Below are 20,968 nucleotides of genomic sequence, written 5' to 3' on the forward strand. Positions count from 1 at the left end.
TACAGTTGGATTCGATGAAGGTCCAGCCAAAGGTCTTTTCCAACCTAAATGATTCTATGATTATGAGGAGCACAGGACAGGCACAGCTTTAAAACACAGGCTGGCTCTCTATTGGAGCTGCAGCAGGTCCGTGTCAAAAAGGATGTTGTCAAGAGTCAAGCCTTGCTACAGCCCAAGTATGTATGTATGTATGTAACAGAAATGTGCTCATTTGTGACAGGTTGAAGACCACAGCCAGCTGCCCTCCTTCAGCTCTTCTCATACAAGACTAACATATGGGCACCAGCCAGTGCTAGTTAAAGATACGTTGAAATCTGTGTTGTTCCAGCTTCACTACCACCTTCCTAGGAAGCCATGCTAGTTCACTCCTAGTGCAGCTACCGTGATGCTTCGTGGTCTACCCCAGTCCCAGTGTCCCCAACCCTGCCCTTACCAGAAGCAACTGCCACAAAGATGCTTACCAGGCCTGCGGTTACACTGGTCAAGGCATTAAATTAGTAGAGAACTAAACAGCATGCAAAACAGGGAATCAGTGGTTTCCTGTTGTTTAGTGCCTGAGCAGGTTAGCGAGAGTCAGCTAGGGTGGTGGGGACAGAAGGGACTGGAAAGGTGGCCAGAGCCAAACATTGAGGGGAGCAGGACTTCCCAGGGGCTTTTAGCTGTACGATCAATGCAGCCATAGCACTGAACGGCATGCCAAGAGTCAGGCACAGCAGCATTGCACCTTCACCTTCCTCGTTTTCTTAACCCAGTAACCATCCCTTAGTTCATCTACTCTGACCAAGTTTGTTCCAATTGGCAGAGAAACCTCTTCTTGCATGCGAAAAGTGCAAAAAGACCCTGCAAATCTGTGTGGTGCTAAAGACAGGAAGGCTGTAAATGATCACTTCTGGTCAAAGTACAGGCTCTGCTTCAGAGCTGCAGAGGGGCCAGACTAAAAACAGAGACATCCTTTCTCCTACAACATGGACTTCATACCGCAATAAGGATACATGCCAAACATACTAGCTGTGCCGTGGCCAGAGGATCAGAGTTAGGGTGCTGCTCTGCAGGTGATATGTGAACTACAAAGTGATTTGCCTGCTGTCTATACTACACAAGTCTGATGAGCATTGAGCTTGAACAGTTTTCCTCATTTCTGTCCTCCCGGCTTTACAAAGCACTGGAACTTACTCTGAGAACTGTTGCTCCAGCTCATGGAGAAACATCCCTTCTAGGAAGGCAGAACCTCATGGGTTTTCTTTGCTATCTCCTGGATCATAGTTAAAGTTTTCTATAGAAAATACATGAGTCAATGACCAGTGGAACTCAGGCAAAAGCTCTTGAAGCTGTTCAAACACCAGAGTGCTCTGTATGCCGAATTAGCCCACACCAACCTCCTTTTTACCACCTGGCCAGCTACGTAGGTAAGAGTTAAATCTAATCTCATCATTCACAACCACCTCCTTTCCTTTACACTAGCCATACCTTGTTTCAGAAGGGCAGATATGCAAGAAATTCCTGTCCTACCCTTCTAACAAGCTACTAGTGTTCACTTGCTGTCAAACAGCTTCTGTGAAGTTCTTGTGGGTTCTGCACAGCTTCCCTCTGAAACAGTATGAATACACTGCTCAACTTACCAAATCCATGATCTGCAAGGCAAAGTATCAGTGCTGAGAAGTAGTCAAGGGTCACATCTTTTCCTCATGGACTTCAGGACCGTCACAGAAGAAAATTACAATAATGCTCACAGCATGAAAAAGAGCTGCATCAAAATTTCACAGACAATTAGGTCTCTACTACCATTCATCTGGCAATTTTTTACAGAAGTTCCCTCCTCAAGGCTGGGCTGAGAATGATGCCAGGCTGAGACACTTTCATCTTCTGCATAAAAGACAATTTATTTATTGTCTCACTTACAAAATATGTATGTTCACTTTGGTCACAAACAGTTGAAAAATCCAGTAAAACAGCAACATTGTATTTTTAAAGCCTGTACAAGGGAAAACATGGCCTGTCTTTCACATTTAACTCTGACAAAGATGAAGGAAGGCTCAGTCTTAGTTTCTGATTCAAAATACTAATTTAAGGCTTTAAAGCCTTTGGACAAAATAATTATACTGATAAATTCATATGAATTCATATGAATTTATGCCATGCAATTGCATCTCCATTGTGTTGTTTCCTTTTCTTCAGTGGCAAACAGATCTAGTTTTTAAATATTATACTCCAGATGGATTGCTGCCATCAATACAATAATTCTGTTCACTGCATATACACATTTTCACATGCTTAAGAGCATACGCAGAGCGCATGGTGTTGCTTTACCTCTCCTTTCGGATACTCATCTCTCTTGGACAGCTCCTCTAAACACAGTTAAGCTTTTAGAGATAAGACTTGACACTTCTAATGTGCTCAAAAAGAAAACATACACCTTGTGCACAAACTCAGTGATACAATAGTCTACACTCACACCCTTTTCCTCAGTCTGTCTGAAGAACTCCCATTTCTCACATTCATAGTCTTTTAAGATAACTGTACCTGCAAAAAAAAAAAAAAAAAAAGCCTGCTGAAATTCTTACAGCTGAGGTTTCGTCTTCCTTTCCTTGCCTCCTGGTATGATACATCTCCCCTTTCACAACAATTACTGTTCTGTTATATTCGGGAGTATGAAAAAAAAATTAAAATGCATCTTAATAGATTGCTCGTTTAGCCTGTCCTACAGTTTATGATTTTCTAGCTATCAGCACTTCCACACATAATGGGTTAAAGCAACATTTTCCTGCCATGATGTGTTCACAGTGTGGTGTTTTCAGAGTGTCTTCCAGCTGCCAGTGCTCAGCTTTCAGTTGCTTTTTTGGCACTTAACGAACAGCTCACACAGTCAGAAAGTTTGGGCTGTATTTGTGTGTCTGTCTCTTCGCTTCACTGTAGCAATTTCTGCAGGCCTGGAGCAAACACTGTTTCATTCTTGCAGTCAAGCTCTTGTGCTGGCTGGACTCACTGGCTATCACCAGTGTGTCCGGCCTGCTGAAAGGGAAGAGGGACTTCCTTTCCCTGTGGAGCTGTTTGCAGGCTGGTCACCAAACCAGAGCTCATACAATGGAGAAGAAACCACACTGTGGCTCACGCAGTCCCATCGCTCCAATTTCCTGGTAGTCTGGCTGCAAAGGGCTCCAGCTGCCAGGGCTCCCCACATTTTCTCAGGGAGATGGCCCCAGGGCCCAATGCCTCCATCCTGGACCCCTATCCCTTCAGAGGCTGGTGTCAACGGTGTCTGCCTTGGCCTGCAAGGCAGCCTCAGAGATAGTGTCCGGTTGCCCATCCCGACAGAAGAGTACAGCGGGGTTCTTGCAGGCCCACATGGCCACCTCTCCCCCGCTCGCTGGGCTGGAGGAGGATGGGGCACTGCCTGGAGGGCCGCTCTGCCGATTGACATAGCGCTCCCGGACACGATCAGCCTGGCTCCAGGGCTCCGGCTGGCGGCCTGGGACCGAGAGGTAGGCAGCCACGTTGTTCCTAGTCCTGTAGCCACCCTCACGGCTGCGCCGCAGCAGCACGGAAATGTTGGGGTTGCGGGCAGCGTAGATGAGGGGGTTGATGGCACCATTGGCCCAGGCCATCCCGCTGGCTACAGCATCCATGGTGGGCGAGAAAGGCAGGCGGCCAGCAGCAGCAGCCAGCCCCAGGATGCAGTAGGGCCCCCAGCAGCAGATGATGGAGACGATCATGATGAGGACAGTGGTGGCTGTGCGCATCTCCCCATAGGCCCGCAGCAGGTGTCCGTAGGTGGTGAGGGGCCGCACACGGCTCTCGGCCAGCCGCACCGCCCGGCAGATGTTGTAGTGGCAGAAGCACATGAGGGCGAAGGGCAGGAGGTAGCAGAGCACGATGAGGGCCGCACCGTAGGGCGGCCCCAGCCGGGACGAGCCCCAGGGCAGGACGTAGACGCAGCGGTAGGCCCCGGGCCGGGCCTCCCGCCACCCCTCACCCGCCAGCCCGTACCAGGGTCCGGCCAGGCCCAGGGCGGCCAGCCAGACGGCGGCCAGGAGCTGGGCGGCGCGGCGGCGGCCCATCTTGTGTCGGGGCTGGCGGACGATGGCACAGTAGCGGTCGAAGGAAAGGAGGGCCATGGTGAGGGTGGCGGCGATGCCCAGCCCAGCGTGGAGCGCAGCGCTGGCCAGGCAGAGGCGCTGCCCGAAGAGCCAGGCGCCGGGCGGGCGGCTGAGCAGGCTGAGGAAGGCCAGGGGCAGGCAGAGCAGGGCGCCCAACAGCTCCGACAGCGACAGCGACAGCACGAAGGCGTTGGTGACCGTGCGGAGCTGCCGGTGCCGGGCGATCACCAGCACAACCGCCCCGTTGCCCAGCGCCGAGAAGGCGAAGATGAGCAGCAGCGCCAACGCCTGGGAGGCCAGCGCCGCCGCAGACCACCCCGCCGCCGCTCCCGCCGCCGCCCCGCCGCTCTCGTTGCCGCCGCCGCCGCCGCGGGAGAGGTTGCCCGGCCCGACCGCCGCCGCCTCCATGCGCAGCCTCATGCCCCGACCAGCGCCGCGGCTGCAGAGGCGCTGCCCGCCCGCCCGCCGCGTTCCCCGCCCGCGCCGGGCCGCCCCGCCAGCCGCTGACGTCGCCCGGCAGCCGTTGCCCGGAGAAACGGCCCGGGCCGCCCCGGCTCTCCCCGCCGCCCGGGGGCGGGGAACCGGCGTCCTCACAGCCCAACAGCGGGGCCGGGAGACGCCGGCCATTACAGCTGGGATGGGGATGGGGACCCCCTCACCCCACAGAGCCATCATCCCCATCACAGAGTCGGAGGCGGGTCCCCACAGCCCCTCTCCCAACAGGGCCCCTCTCCCCTCAAATTCTGTTCCCCTCATGGCTCCTCTCCCCTCCTAGCCCTCTCTCTTCACCGCTCCTCTCCCCTCAGAGCCCCTCTCCCCTCCCAGCCTCTCTTCTCACCGCTCCTCTCCCCTCATGGCCCCCTTTCCCTCACGGCCCCTCTTCCCTCCCAGCCCCTCTTCCCTCCCAGCCCTCTCTCTTTACCGTCCCTCTCCTCTCAGAGACCTTCTCCTCTCATGGCCCCTCTCCCCTCCCAGCCCTCTCTCTCACTGCTCCTTTCCCACAGGGCCCCTCTCCCCTCCTTTCCCCTCACGGCTCCTCTCCCCCCAAATCCCTCTCCCCTCATGGCCCCTCTCCCCTCCCAGCCCTCTCTCTTCACTGCTCCTCTCCCCTCAGAGCCGCTCTCCCCTCACGGCCCACTTCCCCTCATGGCTCCTTTCCCCCTCCCAGCCCTGCAAAGGGACGGGGCTCGCCTACCCCGGGCACTCTGGCGGAGGCCAGGACCTCCACCACCACCCCTCCACTCTCCAGGCTGGGGTCTCACGAGCTGAGGGGTCGCAGGGTCAGGCTGGGGACCACCACATGGGCAGCAAGACCCTGTCCCCCTGCTCTGAGCCATGCTGGAGCTGCCTATACCTACATAAAAAATGTATTGGGGATGGGGATAGTGAATAGGTAATGAAGACTGCGACCCAATTAATGGCTGAAGAGTTTCCAGCCTTTCTGTGCCCAGCAGCGTTGTGACTTGCTGCCCCAGCTCCTTCCCAGGAGCCAGGCCTGGGGGCCGACTCAAGGGAGATGCCCAGAAGCTAGAAGCACACGGAGGAGTTTGCTCCTGCAAGACGGAGGATGTGTGTGTGTCTTCTTGCTCCCCTGGACCAAGGCTGTATGGGTTTATCTGGGGGTTAAGGAAAGCTGGGAGCAAGAGCTCCAGATGCTAGCCTAAAAAGCCCTGTTGGCAGCACAGCCATTCTCTGAATGAGGGGTTTTTCGTTTCTTCCCATGCCAAAGTTACAATTTTCAAGTTGACAGAAGAAATTCCTCCCAGGCTTTTCTATGCCAACCTTTTCCAATCTCTCCAATATGACTTGTTCCCTTCTGCTGCATGAGCTACTGGGAGATTATCATTCTCATTTTCATGTCTCACTTTAACAAGGCACAATCCCATGAGTGTCTTCAATAAACAAACACCATTTTGTCCAGAGACACAGTGGAAATTCCAGGCCATGAGTGGTCTGGAGCTCTGCTTCTGCCCCTGCAAGTGCTTGGCTTCATTTGGTTTTTCCACAGGCAATCCTCCTCTGAGGGACTCTGGCAAAGCCAGCATTGGCTGCACTCTGCTGCACAAACTGCCCCTCAGGCTGTGGCAAAATCATCATGAAAAAATTAGCAGTCAAAGGTCGTAACGGCTCAGGCATTTGAATACAGCTGCTCCTGTTGAAAGTTAACCATGGGGTCCTTTGCAGCCAATGGTCCAACATACGCAAGAGAGGAAGGTTTAGGGAAGCAGTGTGGCGTGGACACGCAGTGGGGATAGTACAAAGTTCTGAGCAAAACCTGCATCCAGCCCTGGGACGCAGGAGGGCTGTGGCAGGGGTGAAGCAAGTGCAGTGAGGAAGGGGGTGTCTGGACACACCTGAGCAGGGGAGGCCAGGGAAGCTGGGGCATGAGACAGAGCAGCATGGCTGCCTGAGCAGGAGGCATCAAGGAAGAGCAGGCAATTCAAACTAACAGCCATGACAAATCCTGGAAATGAGCTCCGGGACCGAAAACAAGAGAAAGGCAGTGTTCTCAGCTGGCATTTAATAGGAATCTGGCTTTGAAATTAGTAATTTGCTGATGTAGAGAAGGCACATAAATTTGAAGACAGGTCTCCAAGATCATCTCCATTTTCTATGAATAATGATTGAGAAAAAAAAATAATTATGGCTTCTTAGAGCAGCCCATATATGCTAATCACATTGCGCCCAATAAGCTAATCACAACAGGGGAACAGGGCCTGTTATCTTGAAACACAGAAGATGCCGTCATACCACCAAAGGCCATTCCTGTTTCTTAAGCATATTGCTATGAGCTGTGTGAAGAAGCAGAATAGAAGTGTGTGGGCAGGAGAAGCGCAGCACCATCAGTGAGATTTTGCCACCACCCTGTGGCTTGGGTCACTTGAAGAAGAAGCCGTATTTCAGCGGGTCCTCCTCTTCAATGGTGAAGGTGGCTGTACCAGTGTAAAAAGCTTCGCCTGAGACTTCCACAACGACAGCGTTGTAGTCCCCAAACTTGGCTTCCTGCAGAGAGATCAGGATCAGAACAGAGATGGCAAGAGGCTCTTCACCCTCCCAACCCCACCAAATGCCAGTGCTACCTGACACTTACGCAGAGACACTGCTCACGGAGCACTCTGCGCTGCCCAGGTACAGCCCACAGTGTGCAGCAGCCCTTTTACTACCTCACCTTGCCTGCACAAGCTCCACACCTGCACAACTGCTGCTCCGCCTGCTCTGAGCTCACGAGCCCCTGCACTGCCACATCATGGGTGTGCCACAAAGAAGGCCAAAGAGTGGGTGGCTGCTTGCACCCAGAGACCGAGAACTCCCTGGGGCATGTCCAAACTTTCACAGCCATGTGCTGCCAGCTGTCACAGGGCCAGGGCTGGGCGTGGAAACCCAGATGTACAGATCCAGCTTCTAAATCTCTGAACAATGCACTCAGCCTTTGAGCAGGGAAGAGGGGCCTAAACCAGGAATCCACCCTTACAGACCAGACTGATTTATCAACATCAGTATCGGAGATTACTTCCCACCCCAGTCCTTTCCTGATGGCCAAGAGAGGATTTGCAGGGAAGCTACGCAACAGAGCAAGTTCTTACTGATACTTGCTTCTCCAATTAAAAATCTTGAAGCGTGAGGCTTGTAGGAAAGCAAGACACCCTTCCCCAGGCACACAAAGGCTTTTCTGCTTCTCCACTGAGCCAAGATAACAGCACTTTATACCACTCAAGACAGAAGGCAAAGTCCAGCAGAAGCCACTTGCCTTCACTGCCTTGCCAGTGAACAAGGACCCCGTGGTGCTGCTCCGAAAGGTTCTGGTCTGATTCAGCTGAATGAGTCCCTTATGGTACTGCAAGGCGATGCGAGCTGTCACACCCGAACCTGTTGGACTTCGGTCAACCTATATTTAAAATAGTAGATCAGCCAGCTCTAGTATTTTGGGTTTAGAAAACAATATTGCTTCCCTCAGTTACCTTTGCCACCTTTATACTGTGCTTGGGGGAAACCCTTCCAGCTCAGGTTTTGTACAAAATCTGGATACATCACAAATAAGAAGGCAAAATAAGCAGGTCTGGGGTACTTTTGGATTGCGATCAGCTTTGGCAAACTTGTAAGCATGAATGATCTAAAAAATACTGAGGCCATTTAAGTCGCACTTGAAAGCTTCCCAGCATCACAACAGAAGGACTCAGAGAGGCAGAGGCCACCTTTCCCATTCTCATGCGGCAAGGCAGGATCAGCTCTCCTTATGCTGAGCTGCTGGCCGGCTTGGTTTTTAAAATCTCCAAAACCACAGCGCTGGCCAGCTTCCAGGGTAATCTGTCCCAGTGGTCCACACTCCTCACTGCCGGGAAGTCCATCCAAAACTTTCCCTGCTATTTGATATCTTATCCACTGCAGACCCGGACAGAAGTTTATACCCCCTCTTTTTTACTCTGTTCATCCCTAGCAAATGTTCCCTGGGTAAGGATTTTAAGGACAATGCACTATGTTGGGATCCAACCTCAGCCCTTGAACTCCTGGGAAACTCCTACTTATGGGACATGGGCATTAACCTCTAAAACGCCACCAAGACATGCAGAAGTATTTCTGTCATTAGGAACTAAACCAACATGTGTTCAGTGACACTCAGCTCTTCAGACATCACTGTAGCACAAGCAAACATTGCTGCCCAAACCGAGAAGCAGCAGAACCATCTCTCATCTCTACAGTAGATATAAGAAGGGAAAAAGGTGGTGCCTTGTGTGTCTGAGAAGAGCCCATTGCTGTACCTGTTCATCTGCAAACACACAGATGTTGGTGGTGGGCTCCTCACTGAAGGCATCTTTCCCATCCGTCAATATGGTGCCATAGAGGAAAGCCAGGTCTTCACTTTCAGGGTGATGAAGCTTGAACTGGGAACAGTGCAGAGAGGTTCACCAACACGCACAGCAGCTGGGCAGTCAGCAGTGCATGCAGTACAGCTTACTCGAGAGACCAAAGGGGATGAGGCTACACTGCTGCATTTCCATCTCTCCTTCTCCAGTAACAGAGATGGACACAGCAGCAGGAAAGTGAGCTCCTCACGACCTTGTGAGGCTGGAGCAGGGCTCTGAAATTCAACACAGAGCTGGAAGGATGGGACTCCCTCCCACACTGAGCATCTCGGGGGAATAAAAGGCTTCAGTCTGGTGCAGTCACCCCAAAGGGAACATGCTGGGGTACCACAGTGCTCCACCATACCTGTTTCTTCACTGCTTCCGTCACTGCACTTGCTGCATTGACAAGGTCTCTGGTCTTCGAAGAGCACACATCAAGGCCCAGCTGCTCAGCACTGAGGAAGGCATAGAAAGTGCCACCGTAGCTGATGTCAACCACCACCTTCCCATGACCAGGGACATCAATGGCCAAGTCTGGGCAGAGAAAGGGAGGGCAATAAGGAGGGGAAACTGTGCTGAGCTCATATGCTGTGTGAAAGAACCCAGCAGCATGCAAGGAAGGGGATGGGGACAATGACTCAAGTGCTCTCAAGCCAGAGAGCAGCATGTGACACATTATGCCATCCCTGACAGCCTCTGAGGAACATTGGGACTGGGAAGGGAGATCTTCCAGATGCCCCTCAGCCAGCCTGCTGGCCACCAACCCCAGGACAGCCACCACCAACCCCCCGCAAAACCCAGCCCGGTGGGCCCGGTTCCCACCAGTGGCTGCAGCGAAGGCGGGCACGCTGTGGAAGCGGACAGGGTTGCCGCTGCGCCAGCCGTCCCAGGGCACGAAGGCAGTGACAGGCCCGCAGGGGCAGTGCAGGCGGACGGCGGTCTCGGGGCAGCTGGGCGCTGCCACCAGCCCGTAGTCGAGGGCGAAGCGGCCGAGGGCCAGGACGGCGTGGCCGCACATGGCGCTGTAGCCGGCGCCGTGCAGGAAGAGGGCTGCCAGGTGGGCGCCGCCAGCGGCCGCCCCGCCGCGCACCACCACGGCTCCGTACATGCCAGCGTGGCCCCGCGGCTCGTGCACCAGGGCCCGCCGCACGTGGTCCTGCGTGGACGCCACCTCCCGCCGCAGCGACAGGAGCGACAGCCCCCCCGCCGCCGCCGCCTCCGCCGCCTCCAGCCGCGGGATGATGCGCAGCGGCTCGCCGCCCGTGTGCATCTCCACCGTCTGCAGCACCAGGCCCGAGGGCGAGTGCGGCGGCAGCCGCCGCCCCGCACGACCGCCGTCACCTCCGTCGCCGCCGCCGCCCTCCGCCGCCATCGCCCTCGGCCCGGCGGGGCGGGCGCAGGCGGGGCCGGGCGCAGGCGGGGCCGGGCGCAGGCGGGGCCGGGCGCAGGCGGGGCCGGGCGCAGGCGGGGCCGGGCGCAGGCGGGGCCGGGCGCAGGCGGGACACGCCCCCGGGGCGGAGCACCCCGGCCCCGCCTATGGCCGCGCTCACGGGCACTGCGAGCCCGCCCTCGCGCCTGCCCACGCCCGCGCCGCTGGGCGAGTCGCGCCGGAAGCGGAGGTGACGCGTCCGGATGTAGTTCGGGGGAGCCGGAGGGGCTGCGGCTGGGTTAGCGGGATGTTCCGCTCCGGTAGGACGGGGCGGGCCGGGGGCACCGAGCCTGGCGGTACCGGGCTGGGAGTAGGGATGGGGACGGAGATGCGGGGGTTACCAGCGGCTGGAGCGGGCCGGGGGTGGCGACCGGGGCCTCTCGGCTGCGGGGGAGCCGCGGTTGGCGGGGCGGGCCGGCCCGGGGCGTCTCGGAGCGCCACGGTAATGTGGGCTGCGCTCTCTCCGCAGCTGTGGACATCCAGCCCGCCTGCCTCGGGCTGTACTGCGGCAGGACCGTCCTGTCGGTCAACGGCTCCGTGGAGACCTACGGGGACTGCGGGGTAAGTGCGGCGCGGGCAAGGCTCGGCCTGGGGAGGGGGCATGGCCCCGGTCCCTCCCGGTAAGCAGCGCCGCAGCCCAGCTCCGAGATGCCTTGGGGATCACGTGAGGATGAGGGCTCCAAAGGGTGGCCGGAGCTCCCTTACCAAAAGCAGGAGCTGCTCAGTGAAATGAGCTGAGCGGAGGGGCAGTGAAGGCTAGAAGAGAACAGGATGGTGTGGAGAGCTGTGCTGGAATCACTCTGCCCACTGACTTTTTTTGAGTATTAAGGGAGAGCAAGATCCAGGGAGGCTGGGATGTATGGGGAGCAAGATACTCTTGGGGGCAGTGGCAGTGAGCTGCCTGATGGGTGAGGTTAGCGATGAAAGGGAGGAGGTGTGACAGCAGGTGAGGAAAACAAAGTCTTGACTGAAGCCTTTTAAACATATTTTACATTTGTTTATATTAAAAAGCAAGAGCCAGAGGGAGCAAGCTGTACGCTCAGAAGTTGCTGAGGTCAATGTTTCATATCTTAAAAAATCTGATGCGTTTCTTGCCCCAGCACTACTTAAAGCTGTTTTTCCAGGAACTGCAGTGACTTGTTATTGGTACTCAGATGCTTTGTCTCTCCTTTTTGTAGGTATGCCCTAGAGGTCAAAGAACTGATGACAACAAAATTTGCAGGGAATGTATGGGATCTCCGGACCGCTATGACTGGCTGTACCTTGGCTTCATGGCCATGCTTCCCCTGGTTTTACACTGGTTCTTTATTGAATGGTACTCAGGAAAAAAGAGGTGTGTATACCCCTTCTTCAGATAAGTTATTTAAAAATGGAAATCTTGTATCCAGATCTCGTGAGTGATCAATCTGAGATGCTGAATTGAACTGTCCACTTTATGCAGTTGGTTGAGCTGATACAGTAGCACATAAGCTTTGGGCAGCTGGGGTTGGGGGGTGGGGGGGCGTGGTTTAGTTACAAATCTAAGAGTCTTGCAGGTTCTTCTTGCCAGTCACTACTCTCAGGGCATGGTCTGTATCTCTTTAACATGGTGGTGCCCAGCCCATCAGGCAAGTTGGGCTGGATTCAGTTCCCCAGTAGCAGGCAGGAGCAGTGCCTTGTGTCATCCCCTCTCTCCCAGGCCAGACTTAACACCTGCAGAGAGGCCCCAGCCACTAGTGCTACGCACCTGCAATGAGAGAATGGGTTTGAGTTTTCTCTTCAGGAATATGTATATGGGGTTTGGGTCCTGACAGCATAGCTGATGTAACCTTTATGTCAGCATGGTGCATCAAGGAAGTTCTGTAAAAAGGGGTTTGAAACCACAGCTGCATGTAGCCATTAGGTGTTAGACTGGAACTGTTAAGAAGCACTGACTCTGGAGTGTACTAAACACTGAAAACATAGAGGACAGAGAGAGTTTAATATATTAATGTATACTGTCTTTAACAAGGACTTGCAGCTTTGAAAATTTTGTTTATATCATACGTAATATTATCCCTTCTGAGATGTGTGGTGTCTTATCATCACTGCTGCTTTCTTTGAAACTGCAACAGCCTGAGTGGTGTTGTCCCTCACCTGACAGGATGTTTATGCTACAGCAGGCTTTCATTTAAGAAGCTGGGATGTTGTTCAATCAAATTTTACACACTACATCATCTGAGATAGTAAATGAGTTTTCACATTCAGCTTCAAATACTTTTTATTCAAGCAGAGTTGTCATAACCTTGGTCACAGTGATTATTAACTCTGTAAAGGTTCTGTACTGCATGGCTCTCCACTTTTCAGTGGACATTTGGATTTCCTATAGTGTCAGCAAAATAGTAGTAAATCTCTCTCCTTCCACAGTTCCAGCGCGTTGTTGCAGCATGTCACCGCCTTGTTTGAGTGCAGCATTGCAGCAATTGTTACCCTGCTTGTCAGCGACCCTGTCGGCTCTCTGCGTATCCGCTCCTGCAAGGTGAAGAAGCTTTCGGATTGGTACACGATGCTTTACAACCCAAGTCCTGACTACATCACCACAGTGCACTGCACCCATGAAGCGGTCTACCCCCTGTGAGTGTAAAGGCTTTCGTACTCCTGTCTGCCCCTTCCTTTTGCACAAGTGTGTTTCTGGCTGTGCCTCTTCTCAAAGCTGCAAAAACAGTTCAGGTATAACTTGGACCAATGAGTATCAATCCCCTGAAGTCTTTCAGGCATTGAGTTGTTTTATGCATGAAACACTTAGCAACACCTAATCACTTTCTGAGTCGCCAAAGAAGGTGGCATAGTCCAGGCTATTTAGCTGTGAAGCATAAGACCTTTTTTTTTTTTTTTCCTCCCATTGCTTCATCTTGACCATTTCCTCTAGGAAAATTGAGCCCATCATTCTGTGTTTACATCCTTTGTAAATTCTTTAGACTTGATGACTATAACCCCAAATTCCCTGGTTCTGAATTGAGTCTGCAGGGCAAAACTGCAAATTTTAAGGATTTTTTGGTTTTCCTTTTTTTTTTTCAGGTACACCATTGTGTTCATATATTACGCCTTCTGTCTTGTGTTAATGATGCTACTTCGGCCTCTTCTGGTTAAGAAAATTGCCTGTGGTTTAGGAAAGTCTGATCGATTTAAAAGCATTTATGCAGCACTCTACTTCTTCCCTATCCTCACCGTGCTTCAGGCTGTTGGCGGAGGCCTGCTCTGTGAGTTCTAACAATGTTAATAAACATACCTATAAGCACACACTAATATGTGACTTACGGGAGGGAAGGGACATGTTACTCGCTTTGAGAATAAGGACATTGTTTAAGGTTATTGCGAGGGGTCTCATCTGAAAAGGTTGCTCATTCGCAGCCCTGTCCTAACCAGGCTCCTGACTAACACTGCTTTGCCTCTGCCAGTGCTGCTAGAGACTGTCCCTTTCCCAGAAAGGGAACAGAGGCGGGATGAGAGGAAATTACTTCAGAGGGAGTCTGTTCTACTTTCTGCTAAGGTAGAGTTTGCCTGATTTCAGAGATGGATTAAAGTACAGGTTTGGGGAGATCTGCTGGTTTTTGTTTAGTTCCAGCATATTTGTCACATGAAGGGGACAAGTGCCACAAATTCCCACTCAGCCTGACTACTTTCCTCAAGTGATTTAAGTGTACAGTAACTCCACCTAGAAAAAGTTTGAAAACCTAAGACAGAAGTGTTAAATAGCTGTGCGTGGGTGACCCTTACTGCTGTGCATGTTTGGGATGATAAGAGCTGGGCTATAGTAGCTTAGTTTACCTCACACACATGGTTATATGTGGAAAAACTGCTGAAATGTGTATCATGCATTCTTTTTCCTGCTAATGTGTTCGATGTTTGCCTTTAGATTATGCCTTTCCATACATCATACTGGTGTTGTCTTTGGTTACACTGGCTGTGTACATGTCTGCTTCTGAAGTGGAGGTAGGTAAACATGTTCCCTGTGTTCAAACTTGTAATATAAAATACTTGAATGAGCAGAGACCGCTTTGTCTCTTGCCTTTTCTTAGCAGTGTATTCTGTATTTAAGCCCCTTCCTTTACAATTTCTCCTAGCTGGAGGAAGCTCCTGCGAGACTTCTCTCTTGTAGTGCACTGAGAAACTGTTACATGCTGGAAAGGCTTAAACCCAGGAGGCTTCATAGTCTTTGTGTGCTACCTCTAGCATCTCTTAAACATCGGGCACTAGGTAACAGGCTGAATGCTAACAGGGTACTGTGTTTATTTTGCAAGTCTTTCAAGGATCTTCTTGTCAGGAAGAAAAGGCTTGTCGTCCTCTTCAGTCACTGGTTACTTCATGCCTATGGAATCATCTCCATTTCCAAACTGGATAAGCTTGAGCAGGACCTGCCACTGCTTGCCTTGGTACCTGCACCTGCCCTTTTCTACTTACTGACAGCGAAGTACACTGAGCCATCACGCATACTCTCAGAAGGTGGAAATGGACATTAAAAGGAGCCTGTGCCAACAATGCTGTCCTAACGGTCTGGATTAAGCAATTTTAGTGCTTGTTATGCTTTGGAAACTTCTGTTTTAAAAGAAGTTATTTATGTACAAGACTTCTAAGGTGAAACACCTCTAAGTGAGACTGTATAATATTAAAAAGCTGCACTTTGTATTCTTCATAAGTATCTGGAATAGATCAAAGGGAATGTCTTTGTATCTATTTATCACTGTGAATCTGTATAAAAAGCTTGTGCTACATTCTAGTACAGCGGTTTGCTTGTATGTATTTATTTCCTAATACAATATTTTAGGTGTTTGAATAAAACAATAGAGCCTGGTTTTTGATAGACTTTCAAAAAAACAATTAGAGCAGAAATATACCACAGAGGCTGTTTTTTTCATCACATACCCTGTTCTAGCTGCCACAAGTGGAAAAAGACATTTGTCTTCCTTCCATCAAAAAATAAAACATGTTGAGCATGATTTCTCATGATGCTTTAGTCTGAGTGCTAGGTAGAAGGAAAGGAAATGCATTGTAGAGTTCTCTATAAAGTATAGTTTATGCTCTGCTGGCTTCATGTATGGAGACATCTTCCTGGAGATGATTAAACAGTAGTATCTTTCCTACTAAATCAATTTTCTATATATTTCCATCTAAGATCAGACTAAAGATTTTCTTTTCCTGGTAGTTGCCAGCAAACCACTTGCTGTGGGGGTAAGGCTGCGATGAATCGCTTAACTACAGTGGGTGAAGCCATCTCTGCACCTTTCAGCACGTCCTGTGAGGATGCTTTATGCCTGTTTCATTCGTTTATCAGCAGGACCAACAGCTCACGCCTCTCCCTGTGTGGCCATGGCAATACCCATACTACAGCAACAGCAGCAGAGCTGAGAGGAACAGCCCTTTGCAAGGTATCATTGATAGGAACTAGTGGAATGACTGAAGTGCAAAACCATCACAGACTTAATAAAAGAGAACTGGAGATTCTTTATCTCCTTAAAGAGATAGATACTGTTATCTCTGCTCTACATTCATCAACATCTCTATGTGAACACCTTGATAAAAATTGCTAAAAATTCTGAGGCTGTTCACAAGTGAGGTTTTGGCCTTCTTGAAGCCAAATATCCACCGGCGGACTCTAGTCTCTGTATTGTATAGGAAGATACCCAAAGCATGTATCCTGTGTATGCATCACCAGTAACTTAGTGTTACGGAGGGTCTAGAAGAAGCTGCATGCAGAGCAGTGCTGAAGGTCTGGCCACTGAGGGAAGAGTAATAGAAAGATCTCAGCTCAAACTCTTCCTGCGGTATGGATCATTGGCTGTAGCAGTGCAAATAACGGCGTGTATTTCTCCATTTAAGCGGGACAGTAATGCCTTTGTTATTCTGTTACTGCTAAACATTGCCCCTGCCAGCAGCTCGGGGGCTTTGAGGGGTGTCACCTGAATCAGGCTGCCTCGAGATGTCGCTCTCCCCTTTCTCCACAGAAGGTTTGATTTGGTCACATGTGATACGCCTTTCCTGATAACTTTTTTTTTTTTTTTTTTTAACTGTGAAATGCCAGTTGACAGGTTCACTGCTTCTCAAAATCATCTGCTAGGTCTTACATGCAGAATTAAGGTTTTATTTAGGGATTAAGGAAATAATTGATCTTCCTAAGGAAATCAAGTGCTGTCTATACTGCTATGTACAATATGTTATTTGCAGACACAATCTAGAGGGCAGCTCCAAAACTATGGTTTTAAAACTCATGATAAAATACCATTTCCATAACTGACTGTATCATAGGCGTATTTTTTCTTTAAGATGCCCTAAACACAGTTTTGTGTCTACATGTGCCCAGCTGTCACATCAGTACAGGCATGGTGGGCGTGTGAGAAAAAAAAAAAAAAAAGGATTTTCAAAGGCGCAGTACTAAGGGCTGTGCATTTTATGTGCATTTCCATGTATGGAGTATAAGTATTAGGTTTAAATGTTGGGCTATTATCTTGTTTTTAAAACAAAAGTAACAACCACCACCAGGTAACATTAGCTGTAGTAAAGAGTACACCTTTTGCTAAGTCTAGCAAATCCCGTGTTAATTTTGAAGGCTGCAGAATGAGGGACTACTACAAGCAGAGCTTATAGGAAGGCAGTGCACCCCATGGACCTTGCATGGCATACCCAAACACTGACCTTCCTGCTGGGCTCCAGTGCTTTAGCCTTCAGCAAAACCTGGAATGTAAAATACAAATTAATAAAGTATTTTTATCATCCTCTCATTAGCATTAAAAAAAAAAAAAGTAACAGCAGCCGAAGAGTTAGGTAGGTGCAGCTAGATAAAGACATGTGGTTTGGAATGACAAAGCAATGTTTTCATGTGATACCCTTGTGAAGAAACCCACCCTGCATGTCACACAGAAAATAATGACGGGCGCTGGCTTTCCGATGAAGCAGAATTCGCTTCTGCTGTATGTTCACCACCCTTACCCTCTCTGCCTGACTTCTTTCCAGGGACATTCCCTTCCTCTGTAAATTCATTATTCCTCTTCCTGGTTTCTTGTCATGTCACCCAAACCCAATGATTTCCACGTAGCCGTATGCCATAGCTTTTCAGCTTTAATATGTATAAACCCAACATTTTATAACAAGACAATTGTCAAACAGTGAGCAGACCTGTGACTACAAATGAGATCTCTGCAAACCAACAAGTAAAGCAGATACCTATAGGGTTTGAGTTAAAAGGAAGCTTTGAAACAAGTAATCTGTATGTGCCTAGGGCCCCTGTGTAATATCACCCCTCCCCAAGACAAGAGTATAGAATGTTGTTCGTTTGAATGGAAACAGCAGTACAAATTGCCTACATGTAAAATTCTAATTTTACATAAACATTAACTAACCATATCATCCCCACAGCAATAACCATGCAACCACAAGCTGCAGGAGTTGGGGGTCTGTTAGTTTTATTTATCCTTTGTGGAAAAGCACATATTTCTGGAAAGATCAGCAATGCTCAGGCTATTTTACATCTTCCTCGCTGTTATCACAACACTTTAGAAAGTGGAAGTTAAAGATGGTAATATCCTGGCTGTGTTATAAAGCATTCCTAGTTCTTCTAATAAATGTACCACTAGGTCTCGATCTTCAGCAGGGTGATCAGGTACAGCACAGCTGTACTACTTCTGTTTTATCACAAACTGCTAAAGCATTAGCATATTCTGGGATTTAAAAAAAAGAAAATGTTTAGTGTATCTTATCCATTCTAGATTTTTTCGCAAACAGAGAATCCAAACCTTCCAGATTATGTTGTAGCCTGCTATTAATATCCCCAATCTTTTCCTCTCGTTGTCGAATTTTTGTTGTTAGAGCTATCACTGCATTCAGTATTTCCTGCTCATTCTCCAGAAATTCCTGTAAAGACAGAGTAGAATTTTTTTTTCTTAAAAGGAAAACAAAAAACCCTCACGAAATCTTAAGAAACTTGTTTTATCTTGTTTTCCCACAGCTTGACTGGCTGCCAGAGCTGTAGCTCTGCAGGAAGTTTTTCATTAATTGCACAATCATTGCATAAAAAAGGCAAAGTTTGCCTTTCTACTGAAATAACTGGTGTAAAAATTTCTTACACGATAGTTTGGTTTAATTCCTGTTCAAAGTGAAGGCCATCTTCCACTGGAAAAATATTACAAGGCTGATAAGCTCAATTTAGAACAGCAAGAATATTATTAGGTAGAGGTTTAAGAAAGGCTTGAATATAAGACCAGCAAAAGGAACAAGAAAAATTATTTATATAGCCATGACTTTACACAATGCTGGAAAATACATGATTATTACCTTACCCCGTGTGACTTCAAGGATTGTAGTGCCTTATTTGCAAAATGCAATTTTAGTTTTTACATGGTAAGTGAACTATATTTATGCAAACAAGCACAATAGAAAACTAAAATTCACCTTTTGAGGAAAGCTCTCCTCTGACCATCCTTTCAGAAGATCTACAACAGAGTTAACAGTTAAAATGTGGTGGATTGCTGTGCCAAAAAATCATAAGGACTGAAAGATGTTTTTTTAAAAAAGTAACTTTTTTTTGTTTTGGAGTAGTTATTAACATGTTACTATGGAGCTTTGTTAGGTCATTCAGGATTTTGCCTGTTGCTTCTTGTCGTTTTCTGCTTCAGAATTCATTGCAAAAATATCTTCTTTTATCTGCACATTGCACTGTGAAAAAGAATTACAAATTAATACTTGCCACAGTTTTCAAAATGATTTCCAAACAGTTTCACTGTTTCTAAAAGAATAAACTGAGTTTTAGCTTATGGAAATACAAAGGTTAATGAATTTCTCTGGACATGCTGTCTTTCAACAACAGCATCCATTTCATCTTGTTGAACAAATTTTAACAGTTGCCAAAACCAACACAAGCCAGCTATGTCTGTGCTACCAAATGAAATGGATGAGGATGCTGAGAACAGCCAGAGCAGCACACGTCACGCGCAAACAAGGAAACCCTTCCTCACTCGCTCCCCAGAACAGGATGGGCTCATTCCATGGGATCAGCTGTATGAGTACCCAGCTTGTACTGTCCCATGTTTGGCTGAAATGCATGAAGACAGCCCAGGTCAGGCGCCATAAAAAGCATTTGTGCAATACAGGCATCAGCAAAATCAGAGCTTCTTGGCTTCTGCTAGTGCATTGAACATAAGGGGAAGTATCTTTGTAGCCTAATCAAGAGCTTTCTTCCCGAAACAAGCCTTTGTTTCCATAAGGTATAATCGGATAACGCTGCAGAGTAGCTGGTACCTAGCACCTGCGGCGCTAGCGTGGGCAGATTCAGGCAGCTGCCCTTGCAGCAGTAGAGCTCGGTGCTTGCAGGCAGCAAACCGTGCAAAACACTTTTACTTCATGTGTTCTACAGGGAAGGATATTCTACTATGCTGATAGCCTAGGGACCAAAAGGTGTACAAAATATTTTCAAAAGCCTATATTCCAAACTGCACAGGCCTATTCTGCATCGCACGTTCATCTCAGCCCCCTTCACGTGGCAGGAAGGCCTTTTTCTACAACCCCCGACAGAATGGAGCAGATACATGATATCGATTATTCCTCAGGGAGGTGTCTTGCCCTCGGGTATTCCTCTTTGTTTCCTTCCAAATTAAACACAGCCCCGCACATTCATTTAAAAGGCCAGGTTTGCCTTGTGCTGTTTATGTTACATCATGTTCCACAACTAGTTCTCTGTGAGACAAAGAAACGAACAGGGAGAACATCATACTGAAAAGGAACACTGTCAAGCTCCAATATACTCGCTAACTTGAATCTGCAGTTCACTGTGTTCCACAATGGTGGAAACTGCAGAAGGAAGTTCTAAGTTACTTCCATGTCCTCCTTGAGCTTCTCAGTAGTTCTGACTGAGTGCTGAATGGCTCTTTTGACTTTTACCTCTTGATCTTTCTTTTCTACAAAGCAGAGAAAGGGTTTTTAGGTAGCGTAATGACTGAACATTAGAGTTAAGCTGTTATAAATAAAACTAGGTTGTACCAGTAAGTGACCTGTTTAACTGGTTAGGCATTTTTTACAAAATGCTTTATATATGTGTTATGGCCGTGTCTATAGATTACAGTTGTTGCAAAGAGCTTGATTTATACGTGTTTCATAGTTCACCTAAGCCATAGGCAGACAACGGGGTATGGCACGCCATTTTTGGAAACAACAAGAGAAAGCCCCACTATACAGTGGAGCTACTTAATACTTACCCAACAATAATTTCCTCAGTTCTTCATATTTTTTATATTTCTCTTCTGTTTCTCTCTGGGTTTCTTCCAAGGTTAGCCTGCTTATGTTTAATTCTTGTTCTTTTTAAAGTAGATCTTCAGTTGCAGTTTTGATGTTATTCTTGAATGAAACAAAATATTAATCAATAATCTATATGAGAAGCATTTAATGCATTAATAATTCAACATATCCAGAGGGAAGAAAAAAAAAAACCAAAGAGAGAAAAGAATGCTGCAAGTGATCCCAAGAGATCATCTTAGTCCATCTCTCTGCTCTACAGCAGAATCAATTAGACCTAAGTACATGCCAGATGTTTGATTTGTCCTTAAAAACCCTAGTGGTAGAAATACCGTGTCTCAGACAACCGATTCCAGGGTTTTACT

The 20,968-nt window shown here is 48.8% G+C and overlaps 3 protein-coding genes across 5 annotated transcripts; 1 reads left to right on the forward strand and 2 right to left on the reverse strand.

The window, feature by feature from the left end:
• Nucleotides 1-1,896: 1,896 nt before the first annotated feature.
• GPR135 (G protein-coupled receptor 135) lies at nucleotides 1,897-4,502 on the reverse strand. The gene has a single exon (XM_055811989.1). The coding sequence runs from the start codon at nucleotides 4,500-4,502 to the stop codon at nucleotides 3,234-3,236; it is 1,269 nt and encodes a 422-aa protein (XP_055667964.1). The 3' UTR covers nucleotides 1,897-3,233.
• Nucleotides 4,503-6,600: 2,098 nt separating this feature from the next.
• On the reverse strand, nucleotides 6,601-10,340 carry L3HYPDH (trans-L-3-hydroxyproline dehydratase). Of its 3 annotated transcripts, none has more exons than XM_005229423.4 (5): nucleotides 9,761-10,340; nucleotides 9,303-9,472; nucleotides 8,852-8,974; nucleotides 7,843-7,980; nucleotides 6,601-7,097 (listed from the first exon to the last, which is right to left on the reverse strand). In XM_005229423.4, exons 1-5 carry the CDS (start codon nucleotides 10,308-10,310, stop codon nucleotides 6,972-6,974), a joined length of 1,107 nt encoding a protein of 368 aa, XP_005229480.3. In that variant the 5' UTR covers nucleotides 10,311-10,340; the 3' UTR covers nucleotides 6,601-6,971. The 3 variants fall into 3 exon arrangements, with proteins under 3 accessions (XP_005229480.3, XP_055649737.1, XP_027640795.2); XM_055793762.1 differs by having other exon boundaries at nucleotides 6,601-7,093; nucleotides 7,839-7,980; XM_027784994.2 differs by lacking the exon at nucleotides 7,843-7,980.
• Nucleotides 10,341-10,542: 202 nt separating this feature from the next.
• On the forward strand, nucleotides 10,543-15,105 carry JKAMP (JNK1/MAPK8 associated membrane protein). Its single transcript, XM_005229418.4, has 7 exons — nucleotides 10,543-10,627; nucleotides 10,837-10,928; nucleotides 11,546-11,700; nucleotides 12,753-12,959; nucleotides 13,404-13,585; nucleotides 14,242-14,318; nucleotides 14,627-15,105. Exons 1-7 carry the CDS (start codon nucleotides 10,615-10,617, stop codon nucleotides 14,843-14,845), a joined length of 945 nt encoding a protein of 314 aa, XP_005229475.1. The 5' UTR covers nucleotides 10,543-10,614; the 3' UTR covers nucleotides 14,846-15,105.
• The last annotated feature ends 5,863 nt before the right edge of the window (nucleotides 15,106-20,968 follow it).

This window comes from Falco peregrinus, chromosome 1 (genome assembly GCF_023634155.1).
Source record: "Falco peregrinus isolate bFalPer1 chromosome 1, bFalPer1.pri, whole genome shotgun sequence".
Lineage (NCBI taxonomy): Eukaryota > Metazoa > Chordata > Aves > Falconiformes > Falconidae > Falco > Falco peregrinus.